This window comes from Colias eurytheme, chromosome 2 (genome assembly GCF_061535395.1).
Source record: "Colias eurytheme isolate Ceu_HAF_F1 chromosome 2, ilColEury1 Martin Lab GWU primary, whole genome shotgun sequence".
Classification (NCBI taxonomy): Eukaryota; Metazoa; Arthropoda; class Insecta; order Lepidoptera; family Pieridae; genus Colias; species Colias eurytheme.
In genome coordinates, this window is record NC_142981.1 from 6,663,914 (window position 1) to 6,684,026 (window position 20,113).

Consider the following 20,113-nt stretch of genomic DNA (forward strand, 5'->3'; position numbering starts at 1 on the left):
ATTCCATTCATCAAAGTGAGTGTACAAAGTCTAACCGCGAGCTTAAATGGCCAACACATCATGTTCATTTATGCACCGCATTGACAACTTGATAGCTTTGCGTGTCATCGATTGGAGTGAATGAAGAGTGGTGGTGAGAGAATGGTCGGTCGTGGGTCGACTCCGCGTCACGGTTGTCAGACCGACGATGCTCTAATTAATCAGCGGTTTCCCCATTTCACCGTTATAAAGCACGAGCTTAATAGACGTTTTGAAATACTTTAAAGATTTTTAATTGAACGTTGAATGTGTAACACGTTTTACTTTATTTGCATGAGCCAAAGATTTCAATTTTCAATACCTACAGCAGTTGACTACCCTAGCGAGACAATTTTACAGCTTCTATTTTAATTAAAAATGTTCACTTTTAATTAAAAAGGTCGCCCTGCTTTTTCTTTCAAGAAATACATATAATTTAAATATCTATTAATTCGTTAATAAAAATAAGTCTTATAGGGCTTTTTGTGATTGAGATTTTATATATTTTCGTTATATATATAATCATATAAATATCATTTATAGTTTGTAGCAATACTTTTATTTTATTAAAGTGAAACTTTTATTACATCGTCTCAAACTTTTTGGTCTGTGTAGCGCATGTCGCGTGTATCGCGGCTGCCGAGTAGGTATTTATTTGTGCTTGTTAAATGTAAGAAAATTTAATTGATTTATATAAATACATTCAATTATGTCTTATTTATACTGGGATAGCCATGAATATGTTATTCTCATTCATTGTTAGAGAAATAGTCAATAGTAAGCCGAAGATTAAGTGAGACCTCCCACGAGGTAAATCGAAGATTGACGCCAGAATATCATCCGTGATTTATAGGAAGCCAGTAATATTGTAAAGCCAATCTGATTATATATTTTTTTTTATTTTACCTACTTTGGATTTCGTGATAAGGATGAAATTAAAAGCAAGTGCTTTGATTCAACTGTAGGAAACTGTCTTCAAAGTTCAATGGGTTTTCACATAGGTTTTCACTTTTCAATTATACCATACGTTTTGCTCGTAGGTCCATTATACCTACATACTATAGTGCTTTCGGTAAATAATGCAGCCCTCAAAATCTAAATGCATTCACACTAAAAAATGTTCGCATTAAAACACAATATCATACAAATTGTAATAATTCATTCGCATTTTGACTTGCAACAGTAAACTTTTAATTTGTGTTACCTCTTGACATAAGCATACGGGTTAAATTGTTTGCTAGAAAAATAGTCAAGGGGTATTTTGCGGTGGCATTGTGTCGAACTAAAGTCTCATAAATCATGTTGCAGCACTCGAACTTATGAACGGTGTACACCAGGTGGTCGGTTCTATTTATGCATCTCTGTTTATGTTCCAATAAAGGAGTACATTTTATTTTATGACTTTCATTGGAACAGATTTCTATTCATGGTACGCAGCGTTTAAATTTCAATAAGGCATTACTTGCTATGTATAGCTGGTTTTTATGTTCTATAATCTATGGTGTGATATCACGAAGAGCCGAAATGTTCAACAAATTGTTGTAATAAGAAGCAATATGAGTGTAGTCTCATTCAGAAAAAAGGCTAACAGCGGTGGGGGGACAGCTGGCTGGCATGTTTCGCGAAGCGTGATATTTTTTGCACGAACCTAATGTATTGTGGTCACAGTTTAAATTTCAGTAATGAAACTTTACCTTGGAAATTTAAAACTTCGGGTGGATGTCCTTACAATTAACAAATACTGACATACCTTTCAAATGTTCTTTGATGTTTTGTTTTATTGTTTTGATACGTGTAAAATATGTTTTGCCTTATTTAAAAGATTTTTTTTTTATTGGTTATAGGGAAGCGCTTGACCACAATCTCGCCTGATGTTAAGCTGAGATGTGGTCTAAGATGGAACGCGCTTCCCTAGAAGGTAAGGTAAGGTAAGATTGGAATAAAATAAAAATTTGTACACGTGATTATATATGGTCAATCATTATAGGGGTAATTGAAAGCAAGTACAGATTGCGCATTACATCGCGATCCGATCGTAATGAAAGCGAACGCCGCTCCTGTTGCGTTCATTAGAGGCATAGCTAAGTACCTGTGTTGCCCCTCTGCGCTTCCGGTCAACGCTCAACACACTCTTTAGGCAGTTCCTGCTTTGTGCAACATCCGCTTTTTATCATGATTTCATATCTAACTAACGAATAATAAATGACAAAAATGAACTACATAATGGTATAAAAACTGTAGATCGATTAAAGGTAGGTACATCCGCTGAGCTTAGCATGAACTTTGCAGCAGAATAATAAGCTAAAATAACTATACTCTTAAAATATCAGTATGACTAATCTTTACTTTCAGCGTCTGCGCAGAGGAATTAAAATCACTTTAAACCATAAGGAACACAGATTGACAAAGGGGTTTGTCACTCATCAGAATGTTTATTAATCTCATTCCCAGCGCACTGAGCAGGCACAAGAGCCGCTCCCGCAGGAATGTGCCGTAAATCATCGCATATATCCGTCTAAAAGGTCGCACCGCGGTTCAACTAATAACCCAACCACTTCTTGCTGTATATTCCCTTACAAATGAGCATGCTCGTACTCACAATTGATAATAAATTCTTTATAGTGAACATGGCAGATATTAATACTATATAATTATTCATTTTAATTGCCCCGCATATATTTTTAACACCTAGATATAATCATCCAATAAAAACTTTTCCAAAAGCCGTCTCAATCGCTGCGTTATCAAAACTATGACATAATAATGTTACAGTTAGATGGAAATCGAAAAGAATGAACAGTATTGTTCGATCAAAACTAAGGGATCATTAGAATCATCAAAAGTACCGCACGGTTAACCAACCTTTTGTTCGCGCTTCTCGGAGCGCATGCGCATCTCTACACATGCTCTTAATTAATTTATAAATTATGTTCTATGCCAGAATGATAGCGCACAACAACTGTGCTCTTATCATTTTTAAAGTGAGCATACTTATGATATACTTATTGGAAACGGCTTGTAGAGCTACAATGGGGAAAAATTTCCTAGCATTAGCTACCGGTCAAATGTGGCTACTTGACCACATTTTTTTACTTTTTCTTAGCTAACTTATTTATGTTAAACTTTTATTAACATTTCATGATTTGTTCATGTCATGAATGATTTCATCATTCACTTTTACTAGGTATTTCTTTAAAATATATTGAATCTGACATTATTTACAAATAAACGTAATACAGGTCAAGTTGACACTGATGTGGTATCTTGACCTTGCACATCAGTTTTCATAGGTAGATGCTTAGCATTCTTGTTTTAGGCTAAGTTGCTGTTATTTTTTAAGTCTTCGACTTTTTAAATATTGCAGCCCGAAGCTTTACAATAAACTGTTAGGCTCTGGCTACCTGGTCAAGTTGCCACGGGATTTGTAATGATTTCATACAAAGCATTACATGTCGGATAGGGTTGTCACAAACAAGACACAAATTTTAATGAACTATTTATTTATTAAACTTAATTTAATACATATGTATATGTATATTACTTAATACTTATAGGTATTTATTAATAGGTAAGGAAACATTTATTTTTCATTAGAAATATGCTAAATCGTTGTCATCAAAGAGAGTATATAAGTATCTGGATTGTCCGAAATTTGCAGCAAATTTATTGATTTTACTATGCAAAACTCGAAACAGATAAAAAAAGGAAAAAATGCAGTCACGTTATTTTTTGTGTCAACCCTAGGCGTCGGTCAAGTTGCCACGCAGCGGTCAATGGCAACTTGACCTAACCTGAGGCATCAATGCCCAAGCAAATATTTCGACAGATGAGCCTAAAATTGGATCGTTCCCACTGTAAAATCAATCTCTAGGGTTTATTACACAACATATCAAAACTGTACTCACCTGAGATGTGCAGTTTAAGCTCTACAAACATAATAATACTGACACCGGCAAAACATCCTTAGTCACAGTCACACTTCGATACGTTATATTGCGAGAACCAGCAGCGTTACCGCTTTAAAATTAAAATATGTTGCCAATTAATGTTTTAAAAACCTACCAACATCGATACGTTAGGTCAATTTGCTTTCAATTCTACAAAATTTGATATTTTGTTGTTAAACGGAAGGTGTGGTCAAGTTGCCAAGTAAAGGTCAAGTAGCCACATTTGACGGTACCTTTATTATTATGTAAATTTTACTAATTATTATTTAACTTTTCGTCAATATCTAAAAAAATAGTTAACAAAAAGTGCAACAGTTGACAGTGAACTTGACGTTAGTGTGAAGAGGCGTCGGCGGTCAATCAGGCCGGGAGTGGGCGGTGCACTTGTTCTTGCGCAACCATTCGGTGCCCTCAGGCCTCAGGTCCCGATCACCGATGCGCTGCGCATGTGACAACGCTCCGAACTCGCCTAGCACATTAGTATTCTACCGTTAACTCCACTTACTATGGTGACCTCATGATGTTGTACATACAAAACAATAGACAAATAACAGCACATTGCACGTTTGACAAGTGAAACAAAAAGAATTCATTTTAATCAAAACAACAATTTGCTTCTTTGTTGCCAAGAGGGAAAAGGTTTAATGTGTGTCACGGAATTTTTAATTTTCCTTCGAAACGTTTAAAATAGGTACTTGAAGAACTAAAAGTTATAATGCTAACAATAACTACATAATATTATATGCGATGCAGAAATTACGAGGTAGTTATTATTACATTTTGCGGTATAATGTAGGAATTATCAATGTATTTATCGCAACTAGGTGCATAAGTTATATAATTATCGCTATCTCCTTGACACTTGCCTGCTGTTGAAGAACATTAAAATTCTGTAGTTAAAACGTGTTAAAACTTTTTGATTTAAACGCATTTAGGTTTAGCTACCTGCTAGAAAAATTTGTTACAAAATTTCAAGGAAAATTTGTTACATACAGCAACAGCACAGCAATTAGCCTTTACTGACATATCGTAGAATTAAATTAACAACGCTTTAATGATTATAAAAATTCTTGATATTTTTTATATCATTCTTTCTGCTGTATACCTACTAATATTGCAATAATTTATAATTTTGTACTTACTTCTAATTTTTAAGAGAAAATTTTCAAATAGGTAACTAACTAATTTGTGATAATTATCGGAAAATCGCTTCATAGATATAATTTAATCGTTATTTAATGAATTAAATTTAATATATATAGGTAGCTACTGGGTTCATTGTACTTGAATACATTTCCACTTAATAGTACCTACTAACAAAAATACCTACTTATAGTAGAACGTAGATCACATCTTCATAATTAAGGCTGTGTATATATTTATTCCATTCGATATATATTCCATTCGATATATATCCAATAATAAAAAAGGTTATTATTGGATATTTATCTAAGCTATTATATGATTCCTACTCATTGTTTTTATGAATATTTCCATAATTTATAGCAGCTATAAAATAATCAGGACTGGCATCGTGCAGTTTCCTCACGATAGCATCTAACTACCTTACAGTGATTGGCCTACGTCACCTGCACTGTCACGTAATCTCTCATAAAACACCGCTCTTCATTATTATCCCATCATGGACACCGCCATACATGTCATAACGCCCTATGTGTACTTAACATGCAACGCAAAACATGCTGCATTTTATGACACAATTACACGTATAAATATAGCAACAAATGTTCGTAAAAATAAATCTACTTAACGGTTTTCATGTAAAACTAAGATAGATTAGATAATTATTTAAATATGTAGATAGTGAAAACTGCAACTGTTTGTTTATTATCAATGGCGGTTCCTATATTTAGATCTAGCACGTTCTAATAGTAGGGTAATTGCGCTGGTTTGCCGTCCAGTTTCGGTTTTCGTCCATTTGACTGACCTGCTACAATCACGTGCGTAAAACTTGAATACAAACCTACCTTCCCGCGCAAGTTTGCACTTTTTACGGTCCTTAATGTGTAAGCAACAGTACTATCAACATCAAAATTTGATTTGACAAGAAGAGAGTTCAAAAAATTAACGTAAAAGTGGCCGCTTCCCATCCGTGCCTTGCAGATGTCATCGCGCGAGAGAAAAATTTGCCGGCGAGAAAAGTTCATGGTAAGTTAAATCACTGTTTTAGCTAGTTAACGTAATGTTTTTGGTACGTATGTTTAGTTATAAGCCTATTAAACGCAATTAGAAGTGTTTATCATACTTTTTTTATAATACTCTTCGAAAAATTAAGTGGACGGATACTAGGTTACCAAATTCTCAAAATATTTGGTTTTCGTCCAAGTGGACGAAAACTCAAACAGCTACGTGAATATTTGTTAGGTTCTTTTTACTGTATCGGACCTTTAAAATACTGAATAGTTGCTCCCGAAGTGATCTTTATTGCTATTAGTTTAGATTTTTTGGTTTCCGTCCACTGCTTTGTCAGTGCTGCCAAAATAAAAAAATATTTAAAGAAGTGGACGAAAACTAAATTTAGCTTTAAACGTTTTAGTTTTCGTCCATGAATGAGTATTGGAGTGGACAAAAATTAAAAATGGCTATTCTTTTGCAGTACTTTTCGTCTTTTTTACGTATTGAAAAGTTTTCTATTCAGTATCTTCCTTATAAATTATTGGTGAGGGCCAGAGTTTTGTAGGTACCTAATATTGTCATTCATTCAGTCATGTATCATTCTCCTTATGTGAAGTAGAGTCAATTATTCGTGGCATAAATGGGGGTAGGTCAGACATAATACACTGTATTTTTCTTGATTATCATTCACTTGAGTATCATCTTTTATTCTAGGTCTGTTTTGCCAATGCAATATTTTTTTATTCTACTTACTCAACGTATCCTAAGAAAGATCTTATTGTTTTTAGATGGCCTCGAAGGAGTCTAAGAAAGCTAGAAAAAAACGCTACGTACACTGAAGAATCTTTAATAAAGGCATCAGTAAGACAATAATGCATAGTTCAGTAAGGTATAGTATAGTTTATTTTAGTAGCTAAAACGTATTATTATGGCTGTGTTTAATATAGTACGTTTCATTTGATAAACAAAGTATTAGAATGAATATTTCTGTTTTTTGATGTAATTTCTCAGTCCTATAATTATTACTTTATTCATTTACATTGTACGCATTCCTTTCTTTATTACAGTCATCACTAACGCATATAAAGACTGCCAAGTGCTACATAGATCTCAGTGTTGACTAGTTATATTGATTATTATTAGTAAAACTAAACCTGTAAGGTAGTGAGAAATTGTGATGTTGATTAAATAAAAGTAAGTATATATTTACCTGTAATTGGTTTTTAACTTAATAGTTGACCTACCCTCCTTTTTCTACACGGTGGTCGAAAACTAGCTTACACTAGGACGAAAACCAGTTTTTTTGGACGAAAACTAGCATTTACCCTACTTTTGCAGAAAATAATTTAAATAAAAAGATACGTCAAAATGATTTATTTTCACTTAATATTATCTTAAAGAAGACTATATAAGGACTAAATAAAAATATTATATGTTTAAGGAAGGGTGCTCCAAAATATTTATTTCGCATCACAAAGTTGGCAACTCCCATAACTGGACGAAAACCAGCGCAATCACCCTATATTGAGATGATACTCTTTGAAATAAATGAAAAGTGATTAGTATACTGTGTAACGTTATAATAATAAGTACACAAATAAGACAAATCGTGATCATTATAAAAAGCCCTTAAGAATTTCTTACGCATGATGCGATGTTCACATTATTTTATTATTTAACAATGATTTCCCGCTCTACAAAATAATTTTCATTATTTCAACCTAAGATTTCAACTATATATCAGAATATCAATGAAGCATATTCCGATGAAAATTTAATGAATAGAAGGAAAACTGTCATCGGCTATTTTAACTTCGATAAGTACTTTCGTTTACGAGTTGCAGTTGGACAATTATTCCTCATTGCCTTCATTAAAACGGTTACATTCGTGGGAAATTGCAGATATCCTTTCGCGTTCTTATGAAAAGTACTTTTCTGGATGATACCAAAGAATATATTGTGTGAGACGGCTTTTTAACAGGCATTAATTTACTTCATATAAGTTTATACCTGTAGTTAAGATAAGTACCTAAACTAATATTTTTTATGTTAAGATCGACATAAAATGCTCTATAATTCACCATCACAAGTAAAATATAGAATATAGGATGTCAATATTTTTATAAATATAAAAGAGCATGATACCTGAAGAAGGAGATGCAGCGGACCACTGACTCTGCACGCGGGCGGAGGAGATTCGTATCCCCAAAAACAATTCCAAGGCATCTTTGCTCATTTTAACAGATAGATAGCTTGAACTTATCCACGCCAAATTAACTTATTAAGGCTCCATCGTTAATGTATCGAATTGGTAGCCCAATTTTGGTATGAGATACGACCAGTCTACAGCACGGGCGCCTTGTAACTGCGCTTGAGGTACCTACACGGTTAACTCGGTTCAGCTGATACCGCTTCCCTCAATTATCATAGAACAATTTTGTTGTTGTTTTTTTTTTTTCTTTTATTTATCTTTTCTGAATTGATGCACATTCAAATAATAGAAAGACCAAACGTGCCCATGATAATAGATACCTTTCCTTTAAGTTTTGACTGGTTCACGTGAGGTAAACTGTCGTAAATCTTTCTTTGTATGTTTGGTCAGACAGTAGAGTTCGTATAGAATTATTTTGAACAAAAAGTAAAGTGCCTCAACTGCAGGCATTTCTTTTAGGCACTTTTATTATTCAAACATATTCGTATACTTACTAGAAAACCAGGCGAACTGCGATTCATTTCTAAAATATTTTTATTTATTTTATTTATTTATAAACTTTATTGCACACAAACAGAAAATACAAATTTTACTTAATAGGAGGACATTTGACAAAAGGCGGCTTTATTGCTACAAGCAATTCCTTTCAAGCAACCCATACGATAATATTTATATCAGTTGTAAGTACCTAACTATGATTTCTTAAACATACGATTCTTTTTACTAAAAGAAATAAAATTATACAGGTCGGACCATAACTCTACGGCCGCTTAGAACTAATAAAGATATATATGCCAGTCGGTTTACTTTTATCGAAGTTATCCCTTAACGACATGCCTAAATTTGTATGGATTTAACATTAACAAGCATATAACCCTCTAAATCCATTACACATTATGACCGAAACTAATAATGTTTGACTCACTTTATCTAATAACGATTGTTCTCTCAATACAAAGTAGGTATCCTGGATTATGTAGGATGCGGTGTCGGTTAGTATTGAAACAAATAAATACTGTTGATGTTTATTATTATTGATTTTAACTGTGTACACTATACCTGTTTATTAGTTTTTTATTTAATAAGACAAGGTCAAATTTATTTAACCTAACAATAAAAAACGAATTACAGATAGATGCCACAGTAGATACCCTGAATACAAGAAAAGATAAAACAAACTTTTATTTTTATTTCTAAAATTTAAAATTTGAAGAGCTTTTGTTATTTAAAAATAGCAGATTTTTTTAATTAACTGAACAAAAGTTCTTGAATTGACTCTACATACCTACTACCTAGAGTTTATTCAATTCTTCAATACAATATTTTATAAATTTACATTCACGTGAATAAATTATTTCATTGTAAGTAAAAATATGTAATAAAAATTAATATACAATTAATAGGTAGGTAAGGCATATAATTTTATAGTAAAATACTTTTCTACATCCAACACAAAAAAAAACATAATACATAATTTGGTCTATATGCCATAAATTAATATTTACAAAAAATTTAATTGTGGTTTAATAGTTTTTGACTACTTTTAATACAACAAACCTGGGGCAATGATTGAGGAGGTGTACCGGTATCGTCCGAGCGCTGTTGATCCCGAGACCAGGGACAAGTCCAGGGCATCTTCCTAATTGCACACAAATAACCGGGATAACTGCGCGAGAACTCAAAAAATCCCAAGAATTCATGAGAAGTTTAAAATATTTGATCCTTCGAGACGCGCGCGGCAATTCATCGAGGTAGGGGACTACAAGCAGGACAGTGGGACACGGGACGAACGCGCGTGCGAACGGAGAGGCATTTCGGTCGGGACTCGGGACTACACCGCGCCGGCCCGGGCTCGCTCATCTACGCACAACCCCGTAACCAGCTGTTCATAACAATAAATAAGTGAAATGCTTTTGACTTATCACATTATATTATATTTTATACACGTATAAAGCGAGACAGATGGCAAATGTTCATTATAAATATACTTCCAATTAGCTATCTATTGATGAGGAAATATGTTGGTGCATAAGTACTTAATTAATATTGTTTTTTGAAAATTCAGCTGAAAACTAGAAACTTTGATCATGTTATCAAAAGAATTATGAAAATAATTAATACTAGGTATCTACTTTTATGTACAAAGCGGAACAACCATTATTGTTATTATTAGGTAGGTACTCATACTCGTAGTAAACTACATTTCGAATTTTAGTATGTTTCAAAATAATATTGTGAAAAAATACAGACTATAATAGGTATTCAAATGATATAGTTTGAACAACTGTATCGTTGTAAAGCTATGCTTGCGTCATTTTAAATTTAAAGCTTTCTGTAAGTATGAAGTTGATTAGTTAATGTATTGTACAATGGCTTATGAGAATCAGAGATTGATATGAGCGGAAATTAGCTTAAGATAATGGAGTTAGCCTGTAGGCTGTAACACACAGTGTAAGAGTCATTTATGGCATTATGCATGTATAGAGACGCAATCTAAAGCAATAGAAGTGTTAAATGGTCCCTATTTTTTAAATAATTTTCTCCGAAAGTATTTTTTCGGAGATGGTTTTAATTGATTGCAATTTGCATACATACCGTGCTACTTGGCACTTGCGATACCAAAATAACAATGACGCTTGACACCAAAATATCCTTTGGTACATCTTAGATAGCAAATTAATTTAAAAATATTATGCATACTTAATAAGGTCAATTTAAGAAACACAATACCTAAGTAGGTATATGCATTAGTTTACAGTAAATAGAATTATTTTACTATTTTTTTGTACAATCATTACGTCACAACGGCTGAATAAATATATTATTACTAATTGTAATAACATAAGTAATACAAAAGCCATAAAAGAATAATAAAAAAATTTGCAAATAAAATTTGGTTTAATGCTCTAAGATAAAATTCGAACCACCTCCAATTTTAAGAAGAGCACTCTAGAAAAGGGGTCTACATAAATATTATATTATGTGACATTGTAAATTATACTATGTATAATATTCTCTGACATGCAGACCGGATTCAATTTTTCAACCGACTTCTGAAAAATGTTTTTTTTTTGTAGACTTTACTCTAAGATCATCGAAAAAAAATACCTTAGAAAAATAGTTTAGTTCATCACAACCCTATTATTTTTGCTCTCCTGTTAATAAAAAAGAGCAAATCATCACTTTTGAAACACCCTTGAGCAATAGGCGCAAATTAAAATATCAATGTGGTACCTACATATGTTGCAGGCAGATTGTATTATTTCGCCGTTTACATCAGAAATTTTTCGTTTGGATATGGGGGTGGATTAGGTTAGGTTCATGTTTTTAAAACTACATAGAAGTAGGAGCCCCACACCGTCTTTTTGTAGAATTTTGGAAAAAGTAAATCCTCAGCATATTACAAAATGCCGAGCATTAATTGTAAACTGCGAGATTATATAATTTGCCTGCGACACATAACTACATTCTTAAAGATTTTTTAAATTGTTATCAAAAATATAGACTACGTTGTTAATTTGTCTGTAGGAAGTAGGTAGTCTCAAAAAGACTTTTATCAATAGGTAGACAAGAGATAAAATTAATCACAAACTACTACATATTATGAAATTGTTTTGGAACAGGCGTTTAAATTTAATAGAATTAAGACGATAATGATGAAGGACGAGGAGGCAATGATTGATTAAATTCTTTCTTAAATGGTAAAATAATGATTTTTAATAGGTAATAATTGTTTGCTCTGACTACAATCATTTAGATGTACAAATTATTAAAAATTGATATCTTAATCCAAGTGGAAATAATTAATGTATCCATCAAAATCCGTTCTAATGTTCTAGAGTTAGCGGCGAACCACTGCCTTCAGAACGGCTAGTTAGTTACAACTAACACTTTTTAAATATATTATTATAGATGGAGAGGTATGGATTCCAGCTAGTTTAATTATTATTAACACTATCTTGTAGATGTATTGTTTAACCGTTAACTTGTCTGGCTGTATAATATATGCTCATATACATGACCAGCATTTCAATGTTATTATTTGAAAAATAAAGTTTATTATATGCTTTTAAATATGTACATACTTGAAATATATCCGATAAAATAAGTGTTTTGTATCGTAAAATACCACACACTTTGCGATTGTTTACTATGAGCTTCCGTACCTAGGTAGATACATTCGACAATGAAACACTGTGTGATATTATTGATGTAGAGCACAGCTCTATATTTGATACTTACGTAAATGCTAATTGCCTCTAATTGTGAATTCAGCTTCAATAAAGTACCTACACTAAATGAATCGACGAGGTCAAATTAGAAGTTACATTTTAACCTACCTATATAAAATAATATATATGAGTATTGAGTAGATACAGTCTAACGTATGCAGAAAGTTTGCTATTTTTTTACGTATTATCTTATTTACAGCCTCTAGCTCTCATCTATAGCAGATTATGCAAATTCAAGCCAGGTATTTCGGGTTTGTTCATCCAAACATTTCGTTTAGTTAGAAGGAAATGGGGCGATGTTATAAATATTTAGCCTCTAGTCTGTATTTGAAAAATAAGATTCTGAAAAATTCGATAGATATATCGGTATCCGTAGGTATTTTCTTAATCTACAATCTATAGTACTTAGGACTATTATATTAATATCTTATTGGACTAAAACAATTTTTTAAACCATCAAGTGTATGATTTCATGTTAGATGTACACATCTTCTGCGTAAACGATCTGTATCTATGTTACGCGCCCTTCGCACAACTGCGTGAAATTGTCAGAACAAAATTTGAACGATATTGTGATAATTATTCTACTTGCTGTACGTAGTTCTAAAAGTCAGCTTTATATGTATAAACGTCAAAGATACTAGGTAGTGCTTATGTAATAAAGGCATAGATAATTTTATAAATTTTCCATTTCATGTAAACTGCATTTAAAATATTTTCCACACATTTTCCACATAAATAATTACTAGTCTCTTGGTCATGTGACATGTCCGATAGAATAGGTATCTTTTTATTATGCGTACAAAACATACAAAGGAAAAATACTTTGACACAAATAATAGTAAATAAACCAAAAAATAATAATTTAAAATAATTTTATTCTTATGTACCTATACAGTTTAAAGTAGGTACTTTCTGTTTGCCGTTTTTTTTTACATAATTCTTACAGAATGTTAATATTTTAGTTTCTTAGATAAAACAAAAAAAAATATCTTCATAGGTATACAATATACATACCTCTTTTGATTCGCGTCTTTTCGAAAACCATCTTCGAAAACATTTCACAATCATAATGTTAAATCTTCTTATTACCCTGGATATCCACAAAATGACGCAGGAAGTTGATATAACTCCTATTAGCCAGCAAATACCCATCGCGAATATCCATATTTTTCCACAGAAATGACTCGATGTTAATACACAGACACAACTTTAGCTCAACTGAAGGAGTCGGTATAATTAGTGACCCCTCGATGTACGAGTGAACATTGCACTATTGTTACAAATAATTAACATTTTGTACCTAATGGTATATGATAATCCGATAAATATATCTGCAAGAAATTGTTTCAATAATTTATTTTGTATAAAACTAAGTTTTCGTGTTTTACTTCACGGTTAGTAATTTATATAGGTCAACATTCTGTAGAATACAAAGACGCGTATGTAGTTTATCACATCTTACGACAAAAGTTAATTTTTTAGTGTAACATCATACTATTTCCTTTAGTATTCTTGCATAAAATAATCTTACTTATAAATTGTGTTAATACATTGTGGTGTAGGTATGTATCTTAAAAATTAAAGCAATAAAAAATTGTGATTTTTGGGATATGGGATATCTCAAACAAGGATTGACTTTAAAAAGAGATATTAAAGGAAACGACTATTATTTAGATATTAATATATTTTCGAATCTAAAATGTACAAAAAAATACAACTTAAATGTAATGTACTTAAAACGCCTGTTTAATCAATGAATAAAATTATGTTTTTCGATTCGAATACATGGTTATAAAGTAGTGTCGGCTAGTAATTGACAATTACCATCGTAAATGAATCGGAACGAGCTACTAGGAACAAAAAATGTATGCCACGCGTTTATTCTGGTTGAAAAGTTGGGAGCGCCACCAATTTTCGCTTCACATAATCGAATTCACAAACAATAAATTCGTTTAATTAATATCAGGGTGGTTGCGTTAAAATTAAAAGACATAGTATGCAGTCATATAGCTACGCAAATTTTGCTGTATGTTTAGTAAGAGATAAACATAACGACCTATATCGAATTTATTATTTAATCAACCATCACTTTAATAACAACTTTGGTTGTGTATTCTAGTCGTAAAAATATAATGTACTTTAGCTATTTACAATTTATAAACATACATACAATGCTTTGAAAAGCACAGCAACACAAAAGAGCTCTTAACTAACATATGAAGAACTAAATAACACAGACATAACTGCCACCCGCAAAAAAGATTACTGCGTACGAAAACGACTAGTTATATTCAACACTTAATAAAGTTTTAGTCCATTTAAGACTGGGTATTACTATATATGTTAAAGCTGACAAATATAACCCACCCGTAAGTCTGTGTTTGACACAAATATTTTTTATTTCATATTACAATAAAACACGTAATGACAATAATCCTTTCTGCTGCTGGCTCATAATATCGTTAAAGTTTTTCGAAAAACATAATTAGTTTTAGTTTTATAACGTTATCTACAGCAGATTGTTACATCTAAATGAATATACACAATACAATACCCCTGTTCACAGACGACAGGCCAAGACCCGAGGCATGATTTTATACAAAAAATAAAATCAATACTGTACGGGATTTCTTATACCTCATCGTGTTAGCAACTGTCATCTTACTATAAATATTTATCACACATCATCTACAGAGGAATTACATAAAAATTGGAAATACAAGATGCTTATAAAAGTATTACTTTATAAAGATGTTGAGAAAATGTGAATAATAGTTACACTAATTATGTTTTCCATTTGAAACAAAGATTCCCGTACCCATCAATGTTTCTTATAACGTGTGGCCTTTCACCACGAGTCCCTTTCCACAGAGTAATTTGTCGTTTAAATTAATCACAATTATCACATTTCAAATACAGTCCAATTATTTTTGCTGTAACATTTGGATGGAAACTTTGGACCCTATTTGTTTAATTTTCCATTATTATGTTCATTACTCTGTGCGACGGGACACATATATACCAATCTTTATGCAAAAATAATCGTTATTCCAATTCTTTCCTTACATAAAATTCCGAATTATACAACATTTCGAAATACATAGACAAATTTTCTTTTCAATTTAAATATATATTTAAATCTATCATGCCTTAATCGACAAACTTCTAAGAATTCTGAAATGACAATAAATCTTAAAATTACAACAATAGATACATTTTATCGGAATATTAGCCAAATTTACAAAAGAATACACTACAACGGAAGATTCAACATTGAAGTACAAATCGGTCTCAACACTTGCACAGCATTCTTCTCTTGCCTAAATATTTCGGTTTGTCGGAGTAGCTCGTACAATTTATCCTCTTTGTATTTATGGATCTCGATTTCTCATGAGGTATTAAATCCATTACACAAAGATAAACATCATTTATCTTCTTAATTACATACTTTGCATATGAGTTATATTTCTTATCATAAAGGCCAATTTAACAATTTAATTTTTATATATCAAAATATTTATATAGGAATATTTCTTCGTTGATGATTTTTAAAACCCATCTCTAGCCACTGACTATCCCTCCTACTTTTGGTGTTACTTAGCTATTAATTATATTATAATTTATAAGTTAATGCGTTATATTCGAAACCACCTATGGGGCCCTGAAGATGCATCACTAGATCCAGCTCTTTAAGTTTAAGAAATTAAAATAACAACAGGGAAAATAATAATTAATCCATGTTTTACATACAATTAATTAAGAAAACATTTTTGCTTATCATTTTTTAAAGTTAAATAACAACGACGTTGATACTTAAAATATGAGAAAATTGTACTGATACAATTTCAATTAAAAAAAAATTGTTAACACGAAATGTCCATGCAATCCAATCCAATCCACGCAAAGTTCAAATGCTACATTGAAATGGGTAATGTATCTGTTCAAGTTGGATATTATATAACATTATTTGTCGTAACAATATATTAAAAAAATATTGCGTCTATTTATATAAAGCATACGCTATCTTAACATTATCACCAATTGTTGCTGTATCCATGTTATTTATTTAAAGGCCAAGTATTTTGTTTAAAATTTATTAGAAATGCCGTTAACATTGTAGTGCATTTGAGTTCACCAATTTTATATCTACTGTATTTATATACAATTTTATTGATGTCTATTTCATATAATTTATACCGTTTATAAAGTTGACATTGGAAAAATACTTTTATATCCTTATATTTCAGGCACCCAGAGCGTATCATATATTTAAAACCTGTGGAAACCGTTATTATGAATGGACGTGTTCTCAACAGTTTTAATTCTTTTAACTATTTCGTTATAAACATGTAAAAAATATCTTTTCTCGACCACATTAACATTGTTATAGATGTAACATTAAAACTGAAAAGATAGTATTTAATGTAGCATTTTACAGTGTGTATTTGGATACACGTTTACTATGTACATGATGAAGGTAAGAAATACCAAAATCTCAAATGTAGCAGTAATCGAGTTCATGTAGAAAGCTAGCAACGTCACTTGTACTCTCTAGACTCGGGTTATTTCATATTGGACGAGACACCAGGCACGTCTCCCGTTAAGACATAATGGAATGAAATGTTATATCGCTACGTTAATCGGACATTATAAAGCTTTATCTCACTATCAAAAATGCTAGTCACATCATTATGTCCTCGATGACGAATAAGATTGGTCAGTAGCCTAGTTTATCAGAACTATTATACTTTTTAGGTATAAAAATATTAATATAAGTATTTATTTTTTTATTTAGCTTACTTCTTCATTTTGGTTTATTGGGTATTCTACTAGTTATTTGTACGTTCATCTTTAGGTAGGTATTATAATACATCACATTTTAATTCATATACTATAAACTATGGGTGGTAAGATCTGTATATTGCTACTTAGATACTATGATGTATCGATGTTATACATTCTTTACGGAAACAGAATATTACATTTTTAGAATAAGTCAAAAACAAGGAGATAAAATAGACAAAAAATGTTTCTTTAGAGTCAAGATTTTCATAGAAGAAGTGAAAACTGTTATAGGGCCACATGTAATTCTGCCTGAATTATTTTAGCTTCTTATTTATGGCTATTGGATTCGAAAACCAGACGGGACACAATCCAGACGAACCTTACCAATCATGAAAGCAGTGAGTTTAAGCGAAATGAAACAGGCATCAAGTCCTTAGATGAATATTTAAACACTTAGGTAATGGAACACCGCCTATGCTTTTTATACAGATTTCATCATAGCAATGTTATTACAAACGATAAACTGTAATATGAATATTATAAAAAGCACTTGCAATACTATCTAATTAAGTGAATAATTTTGAGCTCTCATTCTACTGCCATGGTCCCAATCGCACCGTATCAAAAAATCGTGAATGGACTTCTGTTACTCCTATAAACATTCGTTCACATAACACTTTACATCTTGAATCTTAAAACATGTACAAGCTACATTGTGCGACTCTAACTTTAAAGTGTGAATGGTGAATTGTAACGTCGGTAATTATGTTATTCGATAAGCACATTCTCAACAATCACGCTGGTACTAAGGTAATGACAGCAAGGAAAGTTTCTGCGCACATTCTTAAATCAATACAGGCGAGATTGCCTTGACAAATGTTTCCTTATATCGAGTTAAGTCTAATTACAAAGTAAGTAATAAAATATGCTTCTATCATAGGCAAGTGTTCTAGCTGTTAGACCGCATACAGTTCACCACTATGCGGCATTGTGCTCAACTTGTCTAACGCGAAAACTTTCGAGGTGACACGAAAAGGTAAGTTTAAACAATTGTTTTTGGTACATAAAAATATGGAATATAACACATTTACAAAACTTGGAAGAATTTTCTTTTTATTAATGATATCAAATAAGATTTACACAAATTGAGCACACGTTGAATCGGTAGTCCATTAACTACTACCTGCATATTGACAAAGTCCCTATTCTAACTACTTAAATAATAAAAGTAGCTAAGTGTATTTATTGGTGTTAATTACATCTACTGAATAATATTACATTAGAAGTACTTTAAAAATGAAATATATAATTTTTATAATATTATATTTCATATTTTTGTGTTTCCAAAAAAAACTCATTTGTTACTAAAATTTATTTCATAAATTTCAATTAGGTATATCAGCAATATAAATAAATGAAAAAAAATATTTAACTCTCGTCAAATATTGAGGTAGCAGGAGTATTTGTATTCAATTTAAATAATGCCTGGCGGCCGGCAGTGGACTTATCTTATTCCAAATATCTAAAACTCAAATGCTCTCATGGAGACTAACTATAAATTTATTTAAATTACAAATGAGAGGGAATTGATTTGTTAATAATGAAAGTTTACGTTTTAAGTTTTGCCAATCTAGACACTAACATAGGACTTCGATACGCTGTTTATCATTTCGTGTGAAATATCCATCAATATTATAAAATTGCAATGGAATATCTAATTTATGCATTATCGCTGTACTCGTACCAAAAAAGAAGCAAGACAATGTTATCAAGTGCAGGTATTTAAAATTTGATAAAACTTTCAAAAAAAGATAAAAATGAATTCTAAAATTACAATAATATTATATGTATCATAAGAAACACAAGGATATATTAACAAAATATTTACACTAAAGCAACAGCTATAATTTAACAACGCTTTATTTACACAATGAAACTGTCCTCGGACTCTATGCGTCCAAAGTAATATGTCTATAAAATATAACAATCGAATATGTCAAATAATAATGAATATCATAATAATGTTAAAAATATATTTTCCAAATACGGGTAAACATCAAAATAGATTTTAAATAGAACATTTCAGACCGGCATAGAGTCGGAGGCTCGACGCATTCAACCCATCCAATACTACAACTTATTTTGTCATAACAGGTAACATCTGACTTTCATACTATAATACATAACGTTTACAACGCCAAAAAAATATGTGTTTATTCGTATTTAATATTGCACGCGGGACGTCCGTCGCATCGCGGGGCTGGAGATCCGGACGAGGGACCGAGCGGGTCGCGCTCTCTACTGCTTCGCAGGGAGTCATCGCCGCGTCTCTCGGGGGACCGTAACGACTAAAACTATACATAGATACGGATATCTAAGGATCGACATCGACGAGCTCTCACAGAGCTCGCTCGAGCGAAGAACATCACTAGCGCCACTACACTACGTACGAGCGCACGGAATCTAAGTATCGGACGCATCGGCCGCGGGGCGAGCGATGCGTAAATGCAAAGTGCGCGGGCCCTTAGCGGCGCGTCACTGCGACAGCAGCTTCTGCAGCAGCGACGCCTTGCCCGAGCCCGCGCCCGCCGCGCGCGCCTCATCACCGCCCGCCGCCGCCCGCCCCGCCCCCGCCGACCCCGCCGCCCCCGCCGACCCCGCCGGCCCCGCCGACCCCGCCGACCCCGCCTCCGTAATACTCTGTTGACACACCAAACACCATCAATGCGTGCTCTCAACACGTTCCGCCTCTCAGTCTGCGCAATCGTTGCGTACACTTA

The 20,113-nt window shown here is 32.4% G+C and overlaps 1 protein-coding gene across 4 annotated transcripts in view; it reads right to left on the reverse strand.

The window, feature by feature from the left end:
* Positions 1 to 13,756, reverse strand: part of by (focal adhesion protein tensin) — a 78,684-nt gene extending 64,928 nt beyond the window's left edge. Inside the window, exon 1 of one of the 4 annotated variants that reach the window (XM_090113491.1) lies at positions 13,563 to 13,756. In XM_090113491.1, coding sequence (XP_089969617.1) covers positions 13,563 to 13,700 — 138 coding nt within the window. In that variant the 5' untranslated portion in view covers positions 13,701 to 13,756. Of the gene's footprint in view, positions 1 to 8,246; positions 8,454 to 9,870; positions 9,966 to 13,562 lie in introns of those variants that run through there. The other 3 variants (XM_090113483.1, XM_090113508.1, XM_090113498.1) reach the window with 3 other exon arrangements.
* Between the last annotated feature and the right edge of the window lie 6,357 nt (positions 13,757 to 20,113).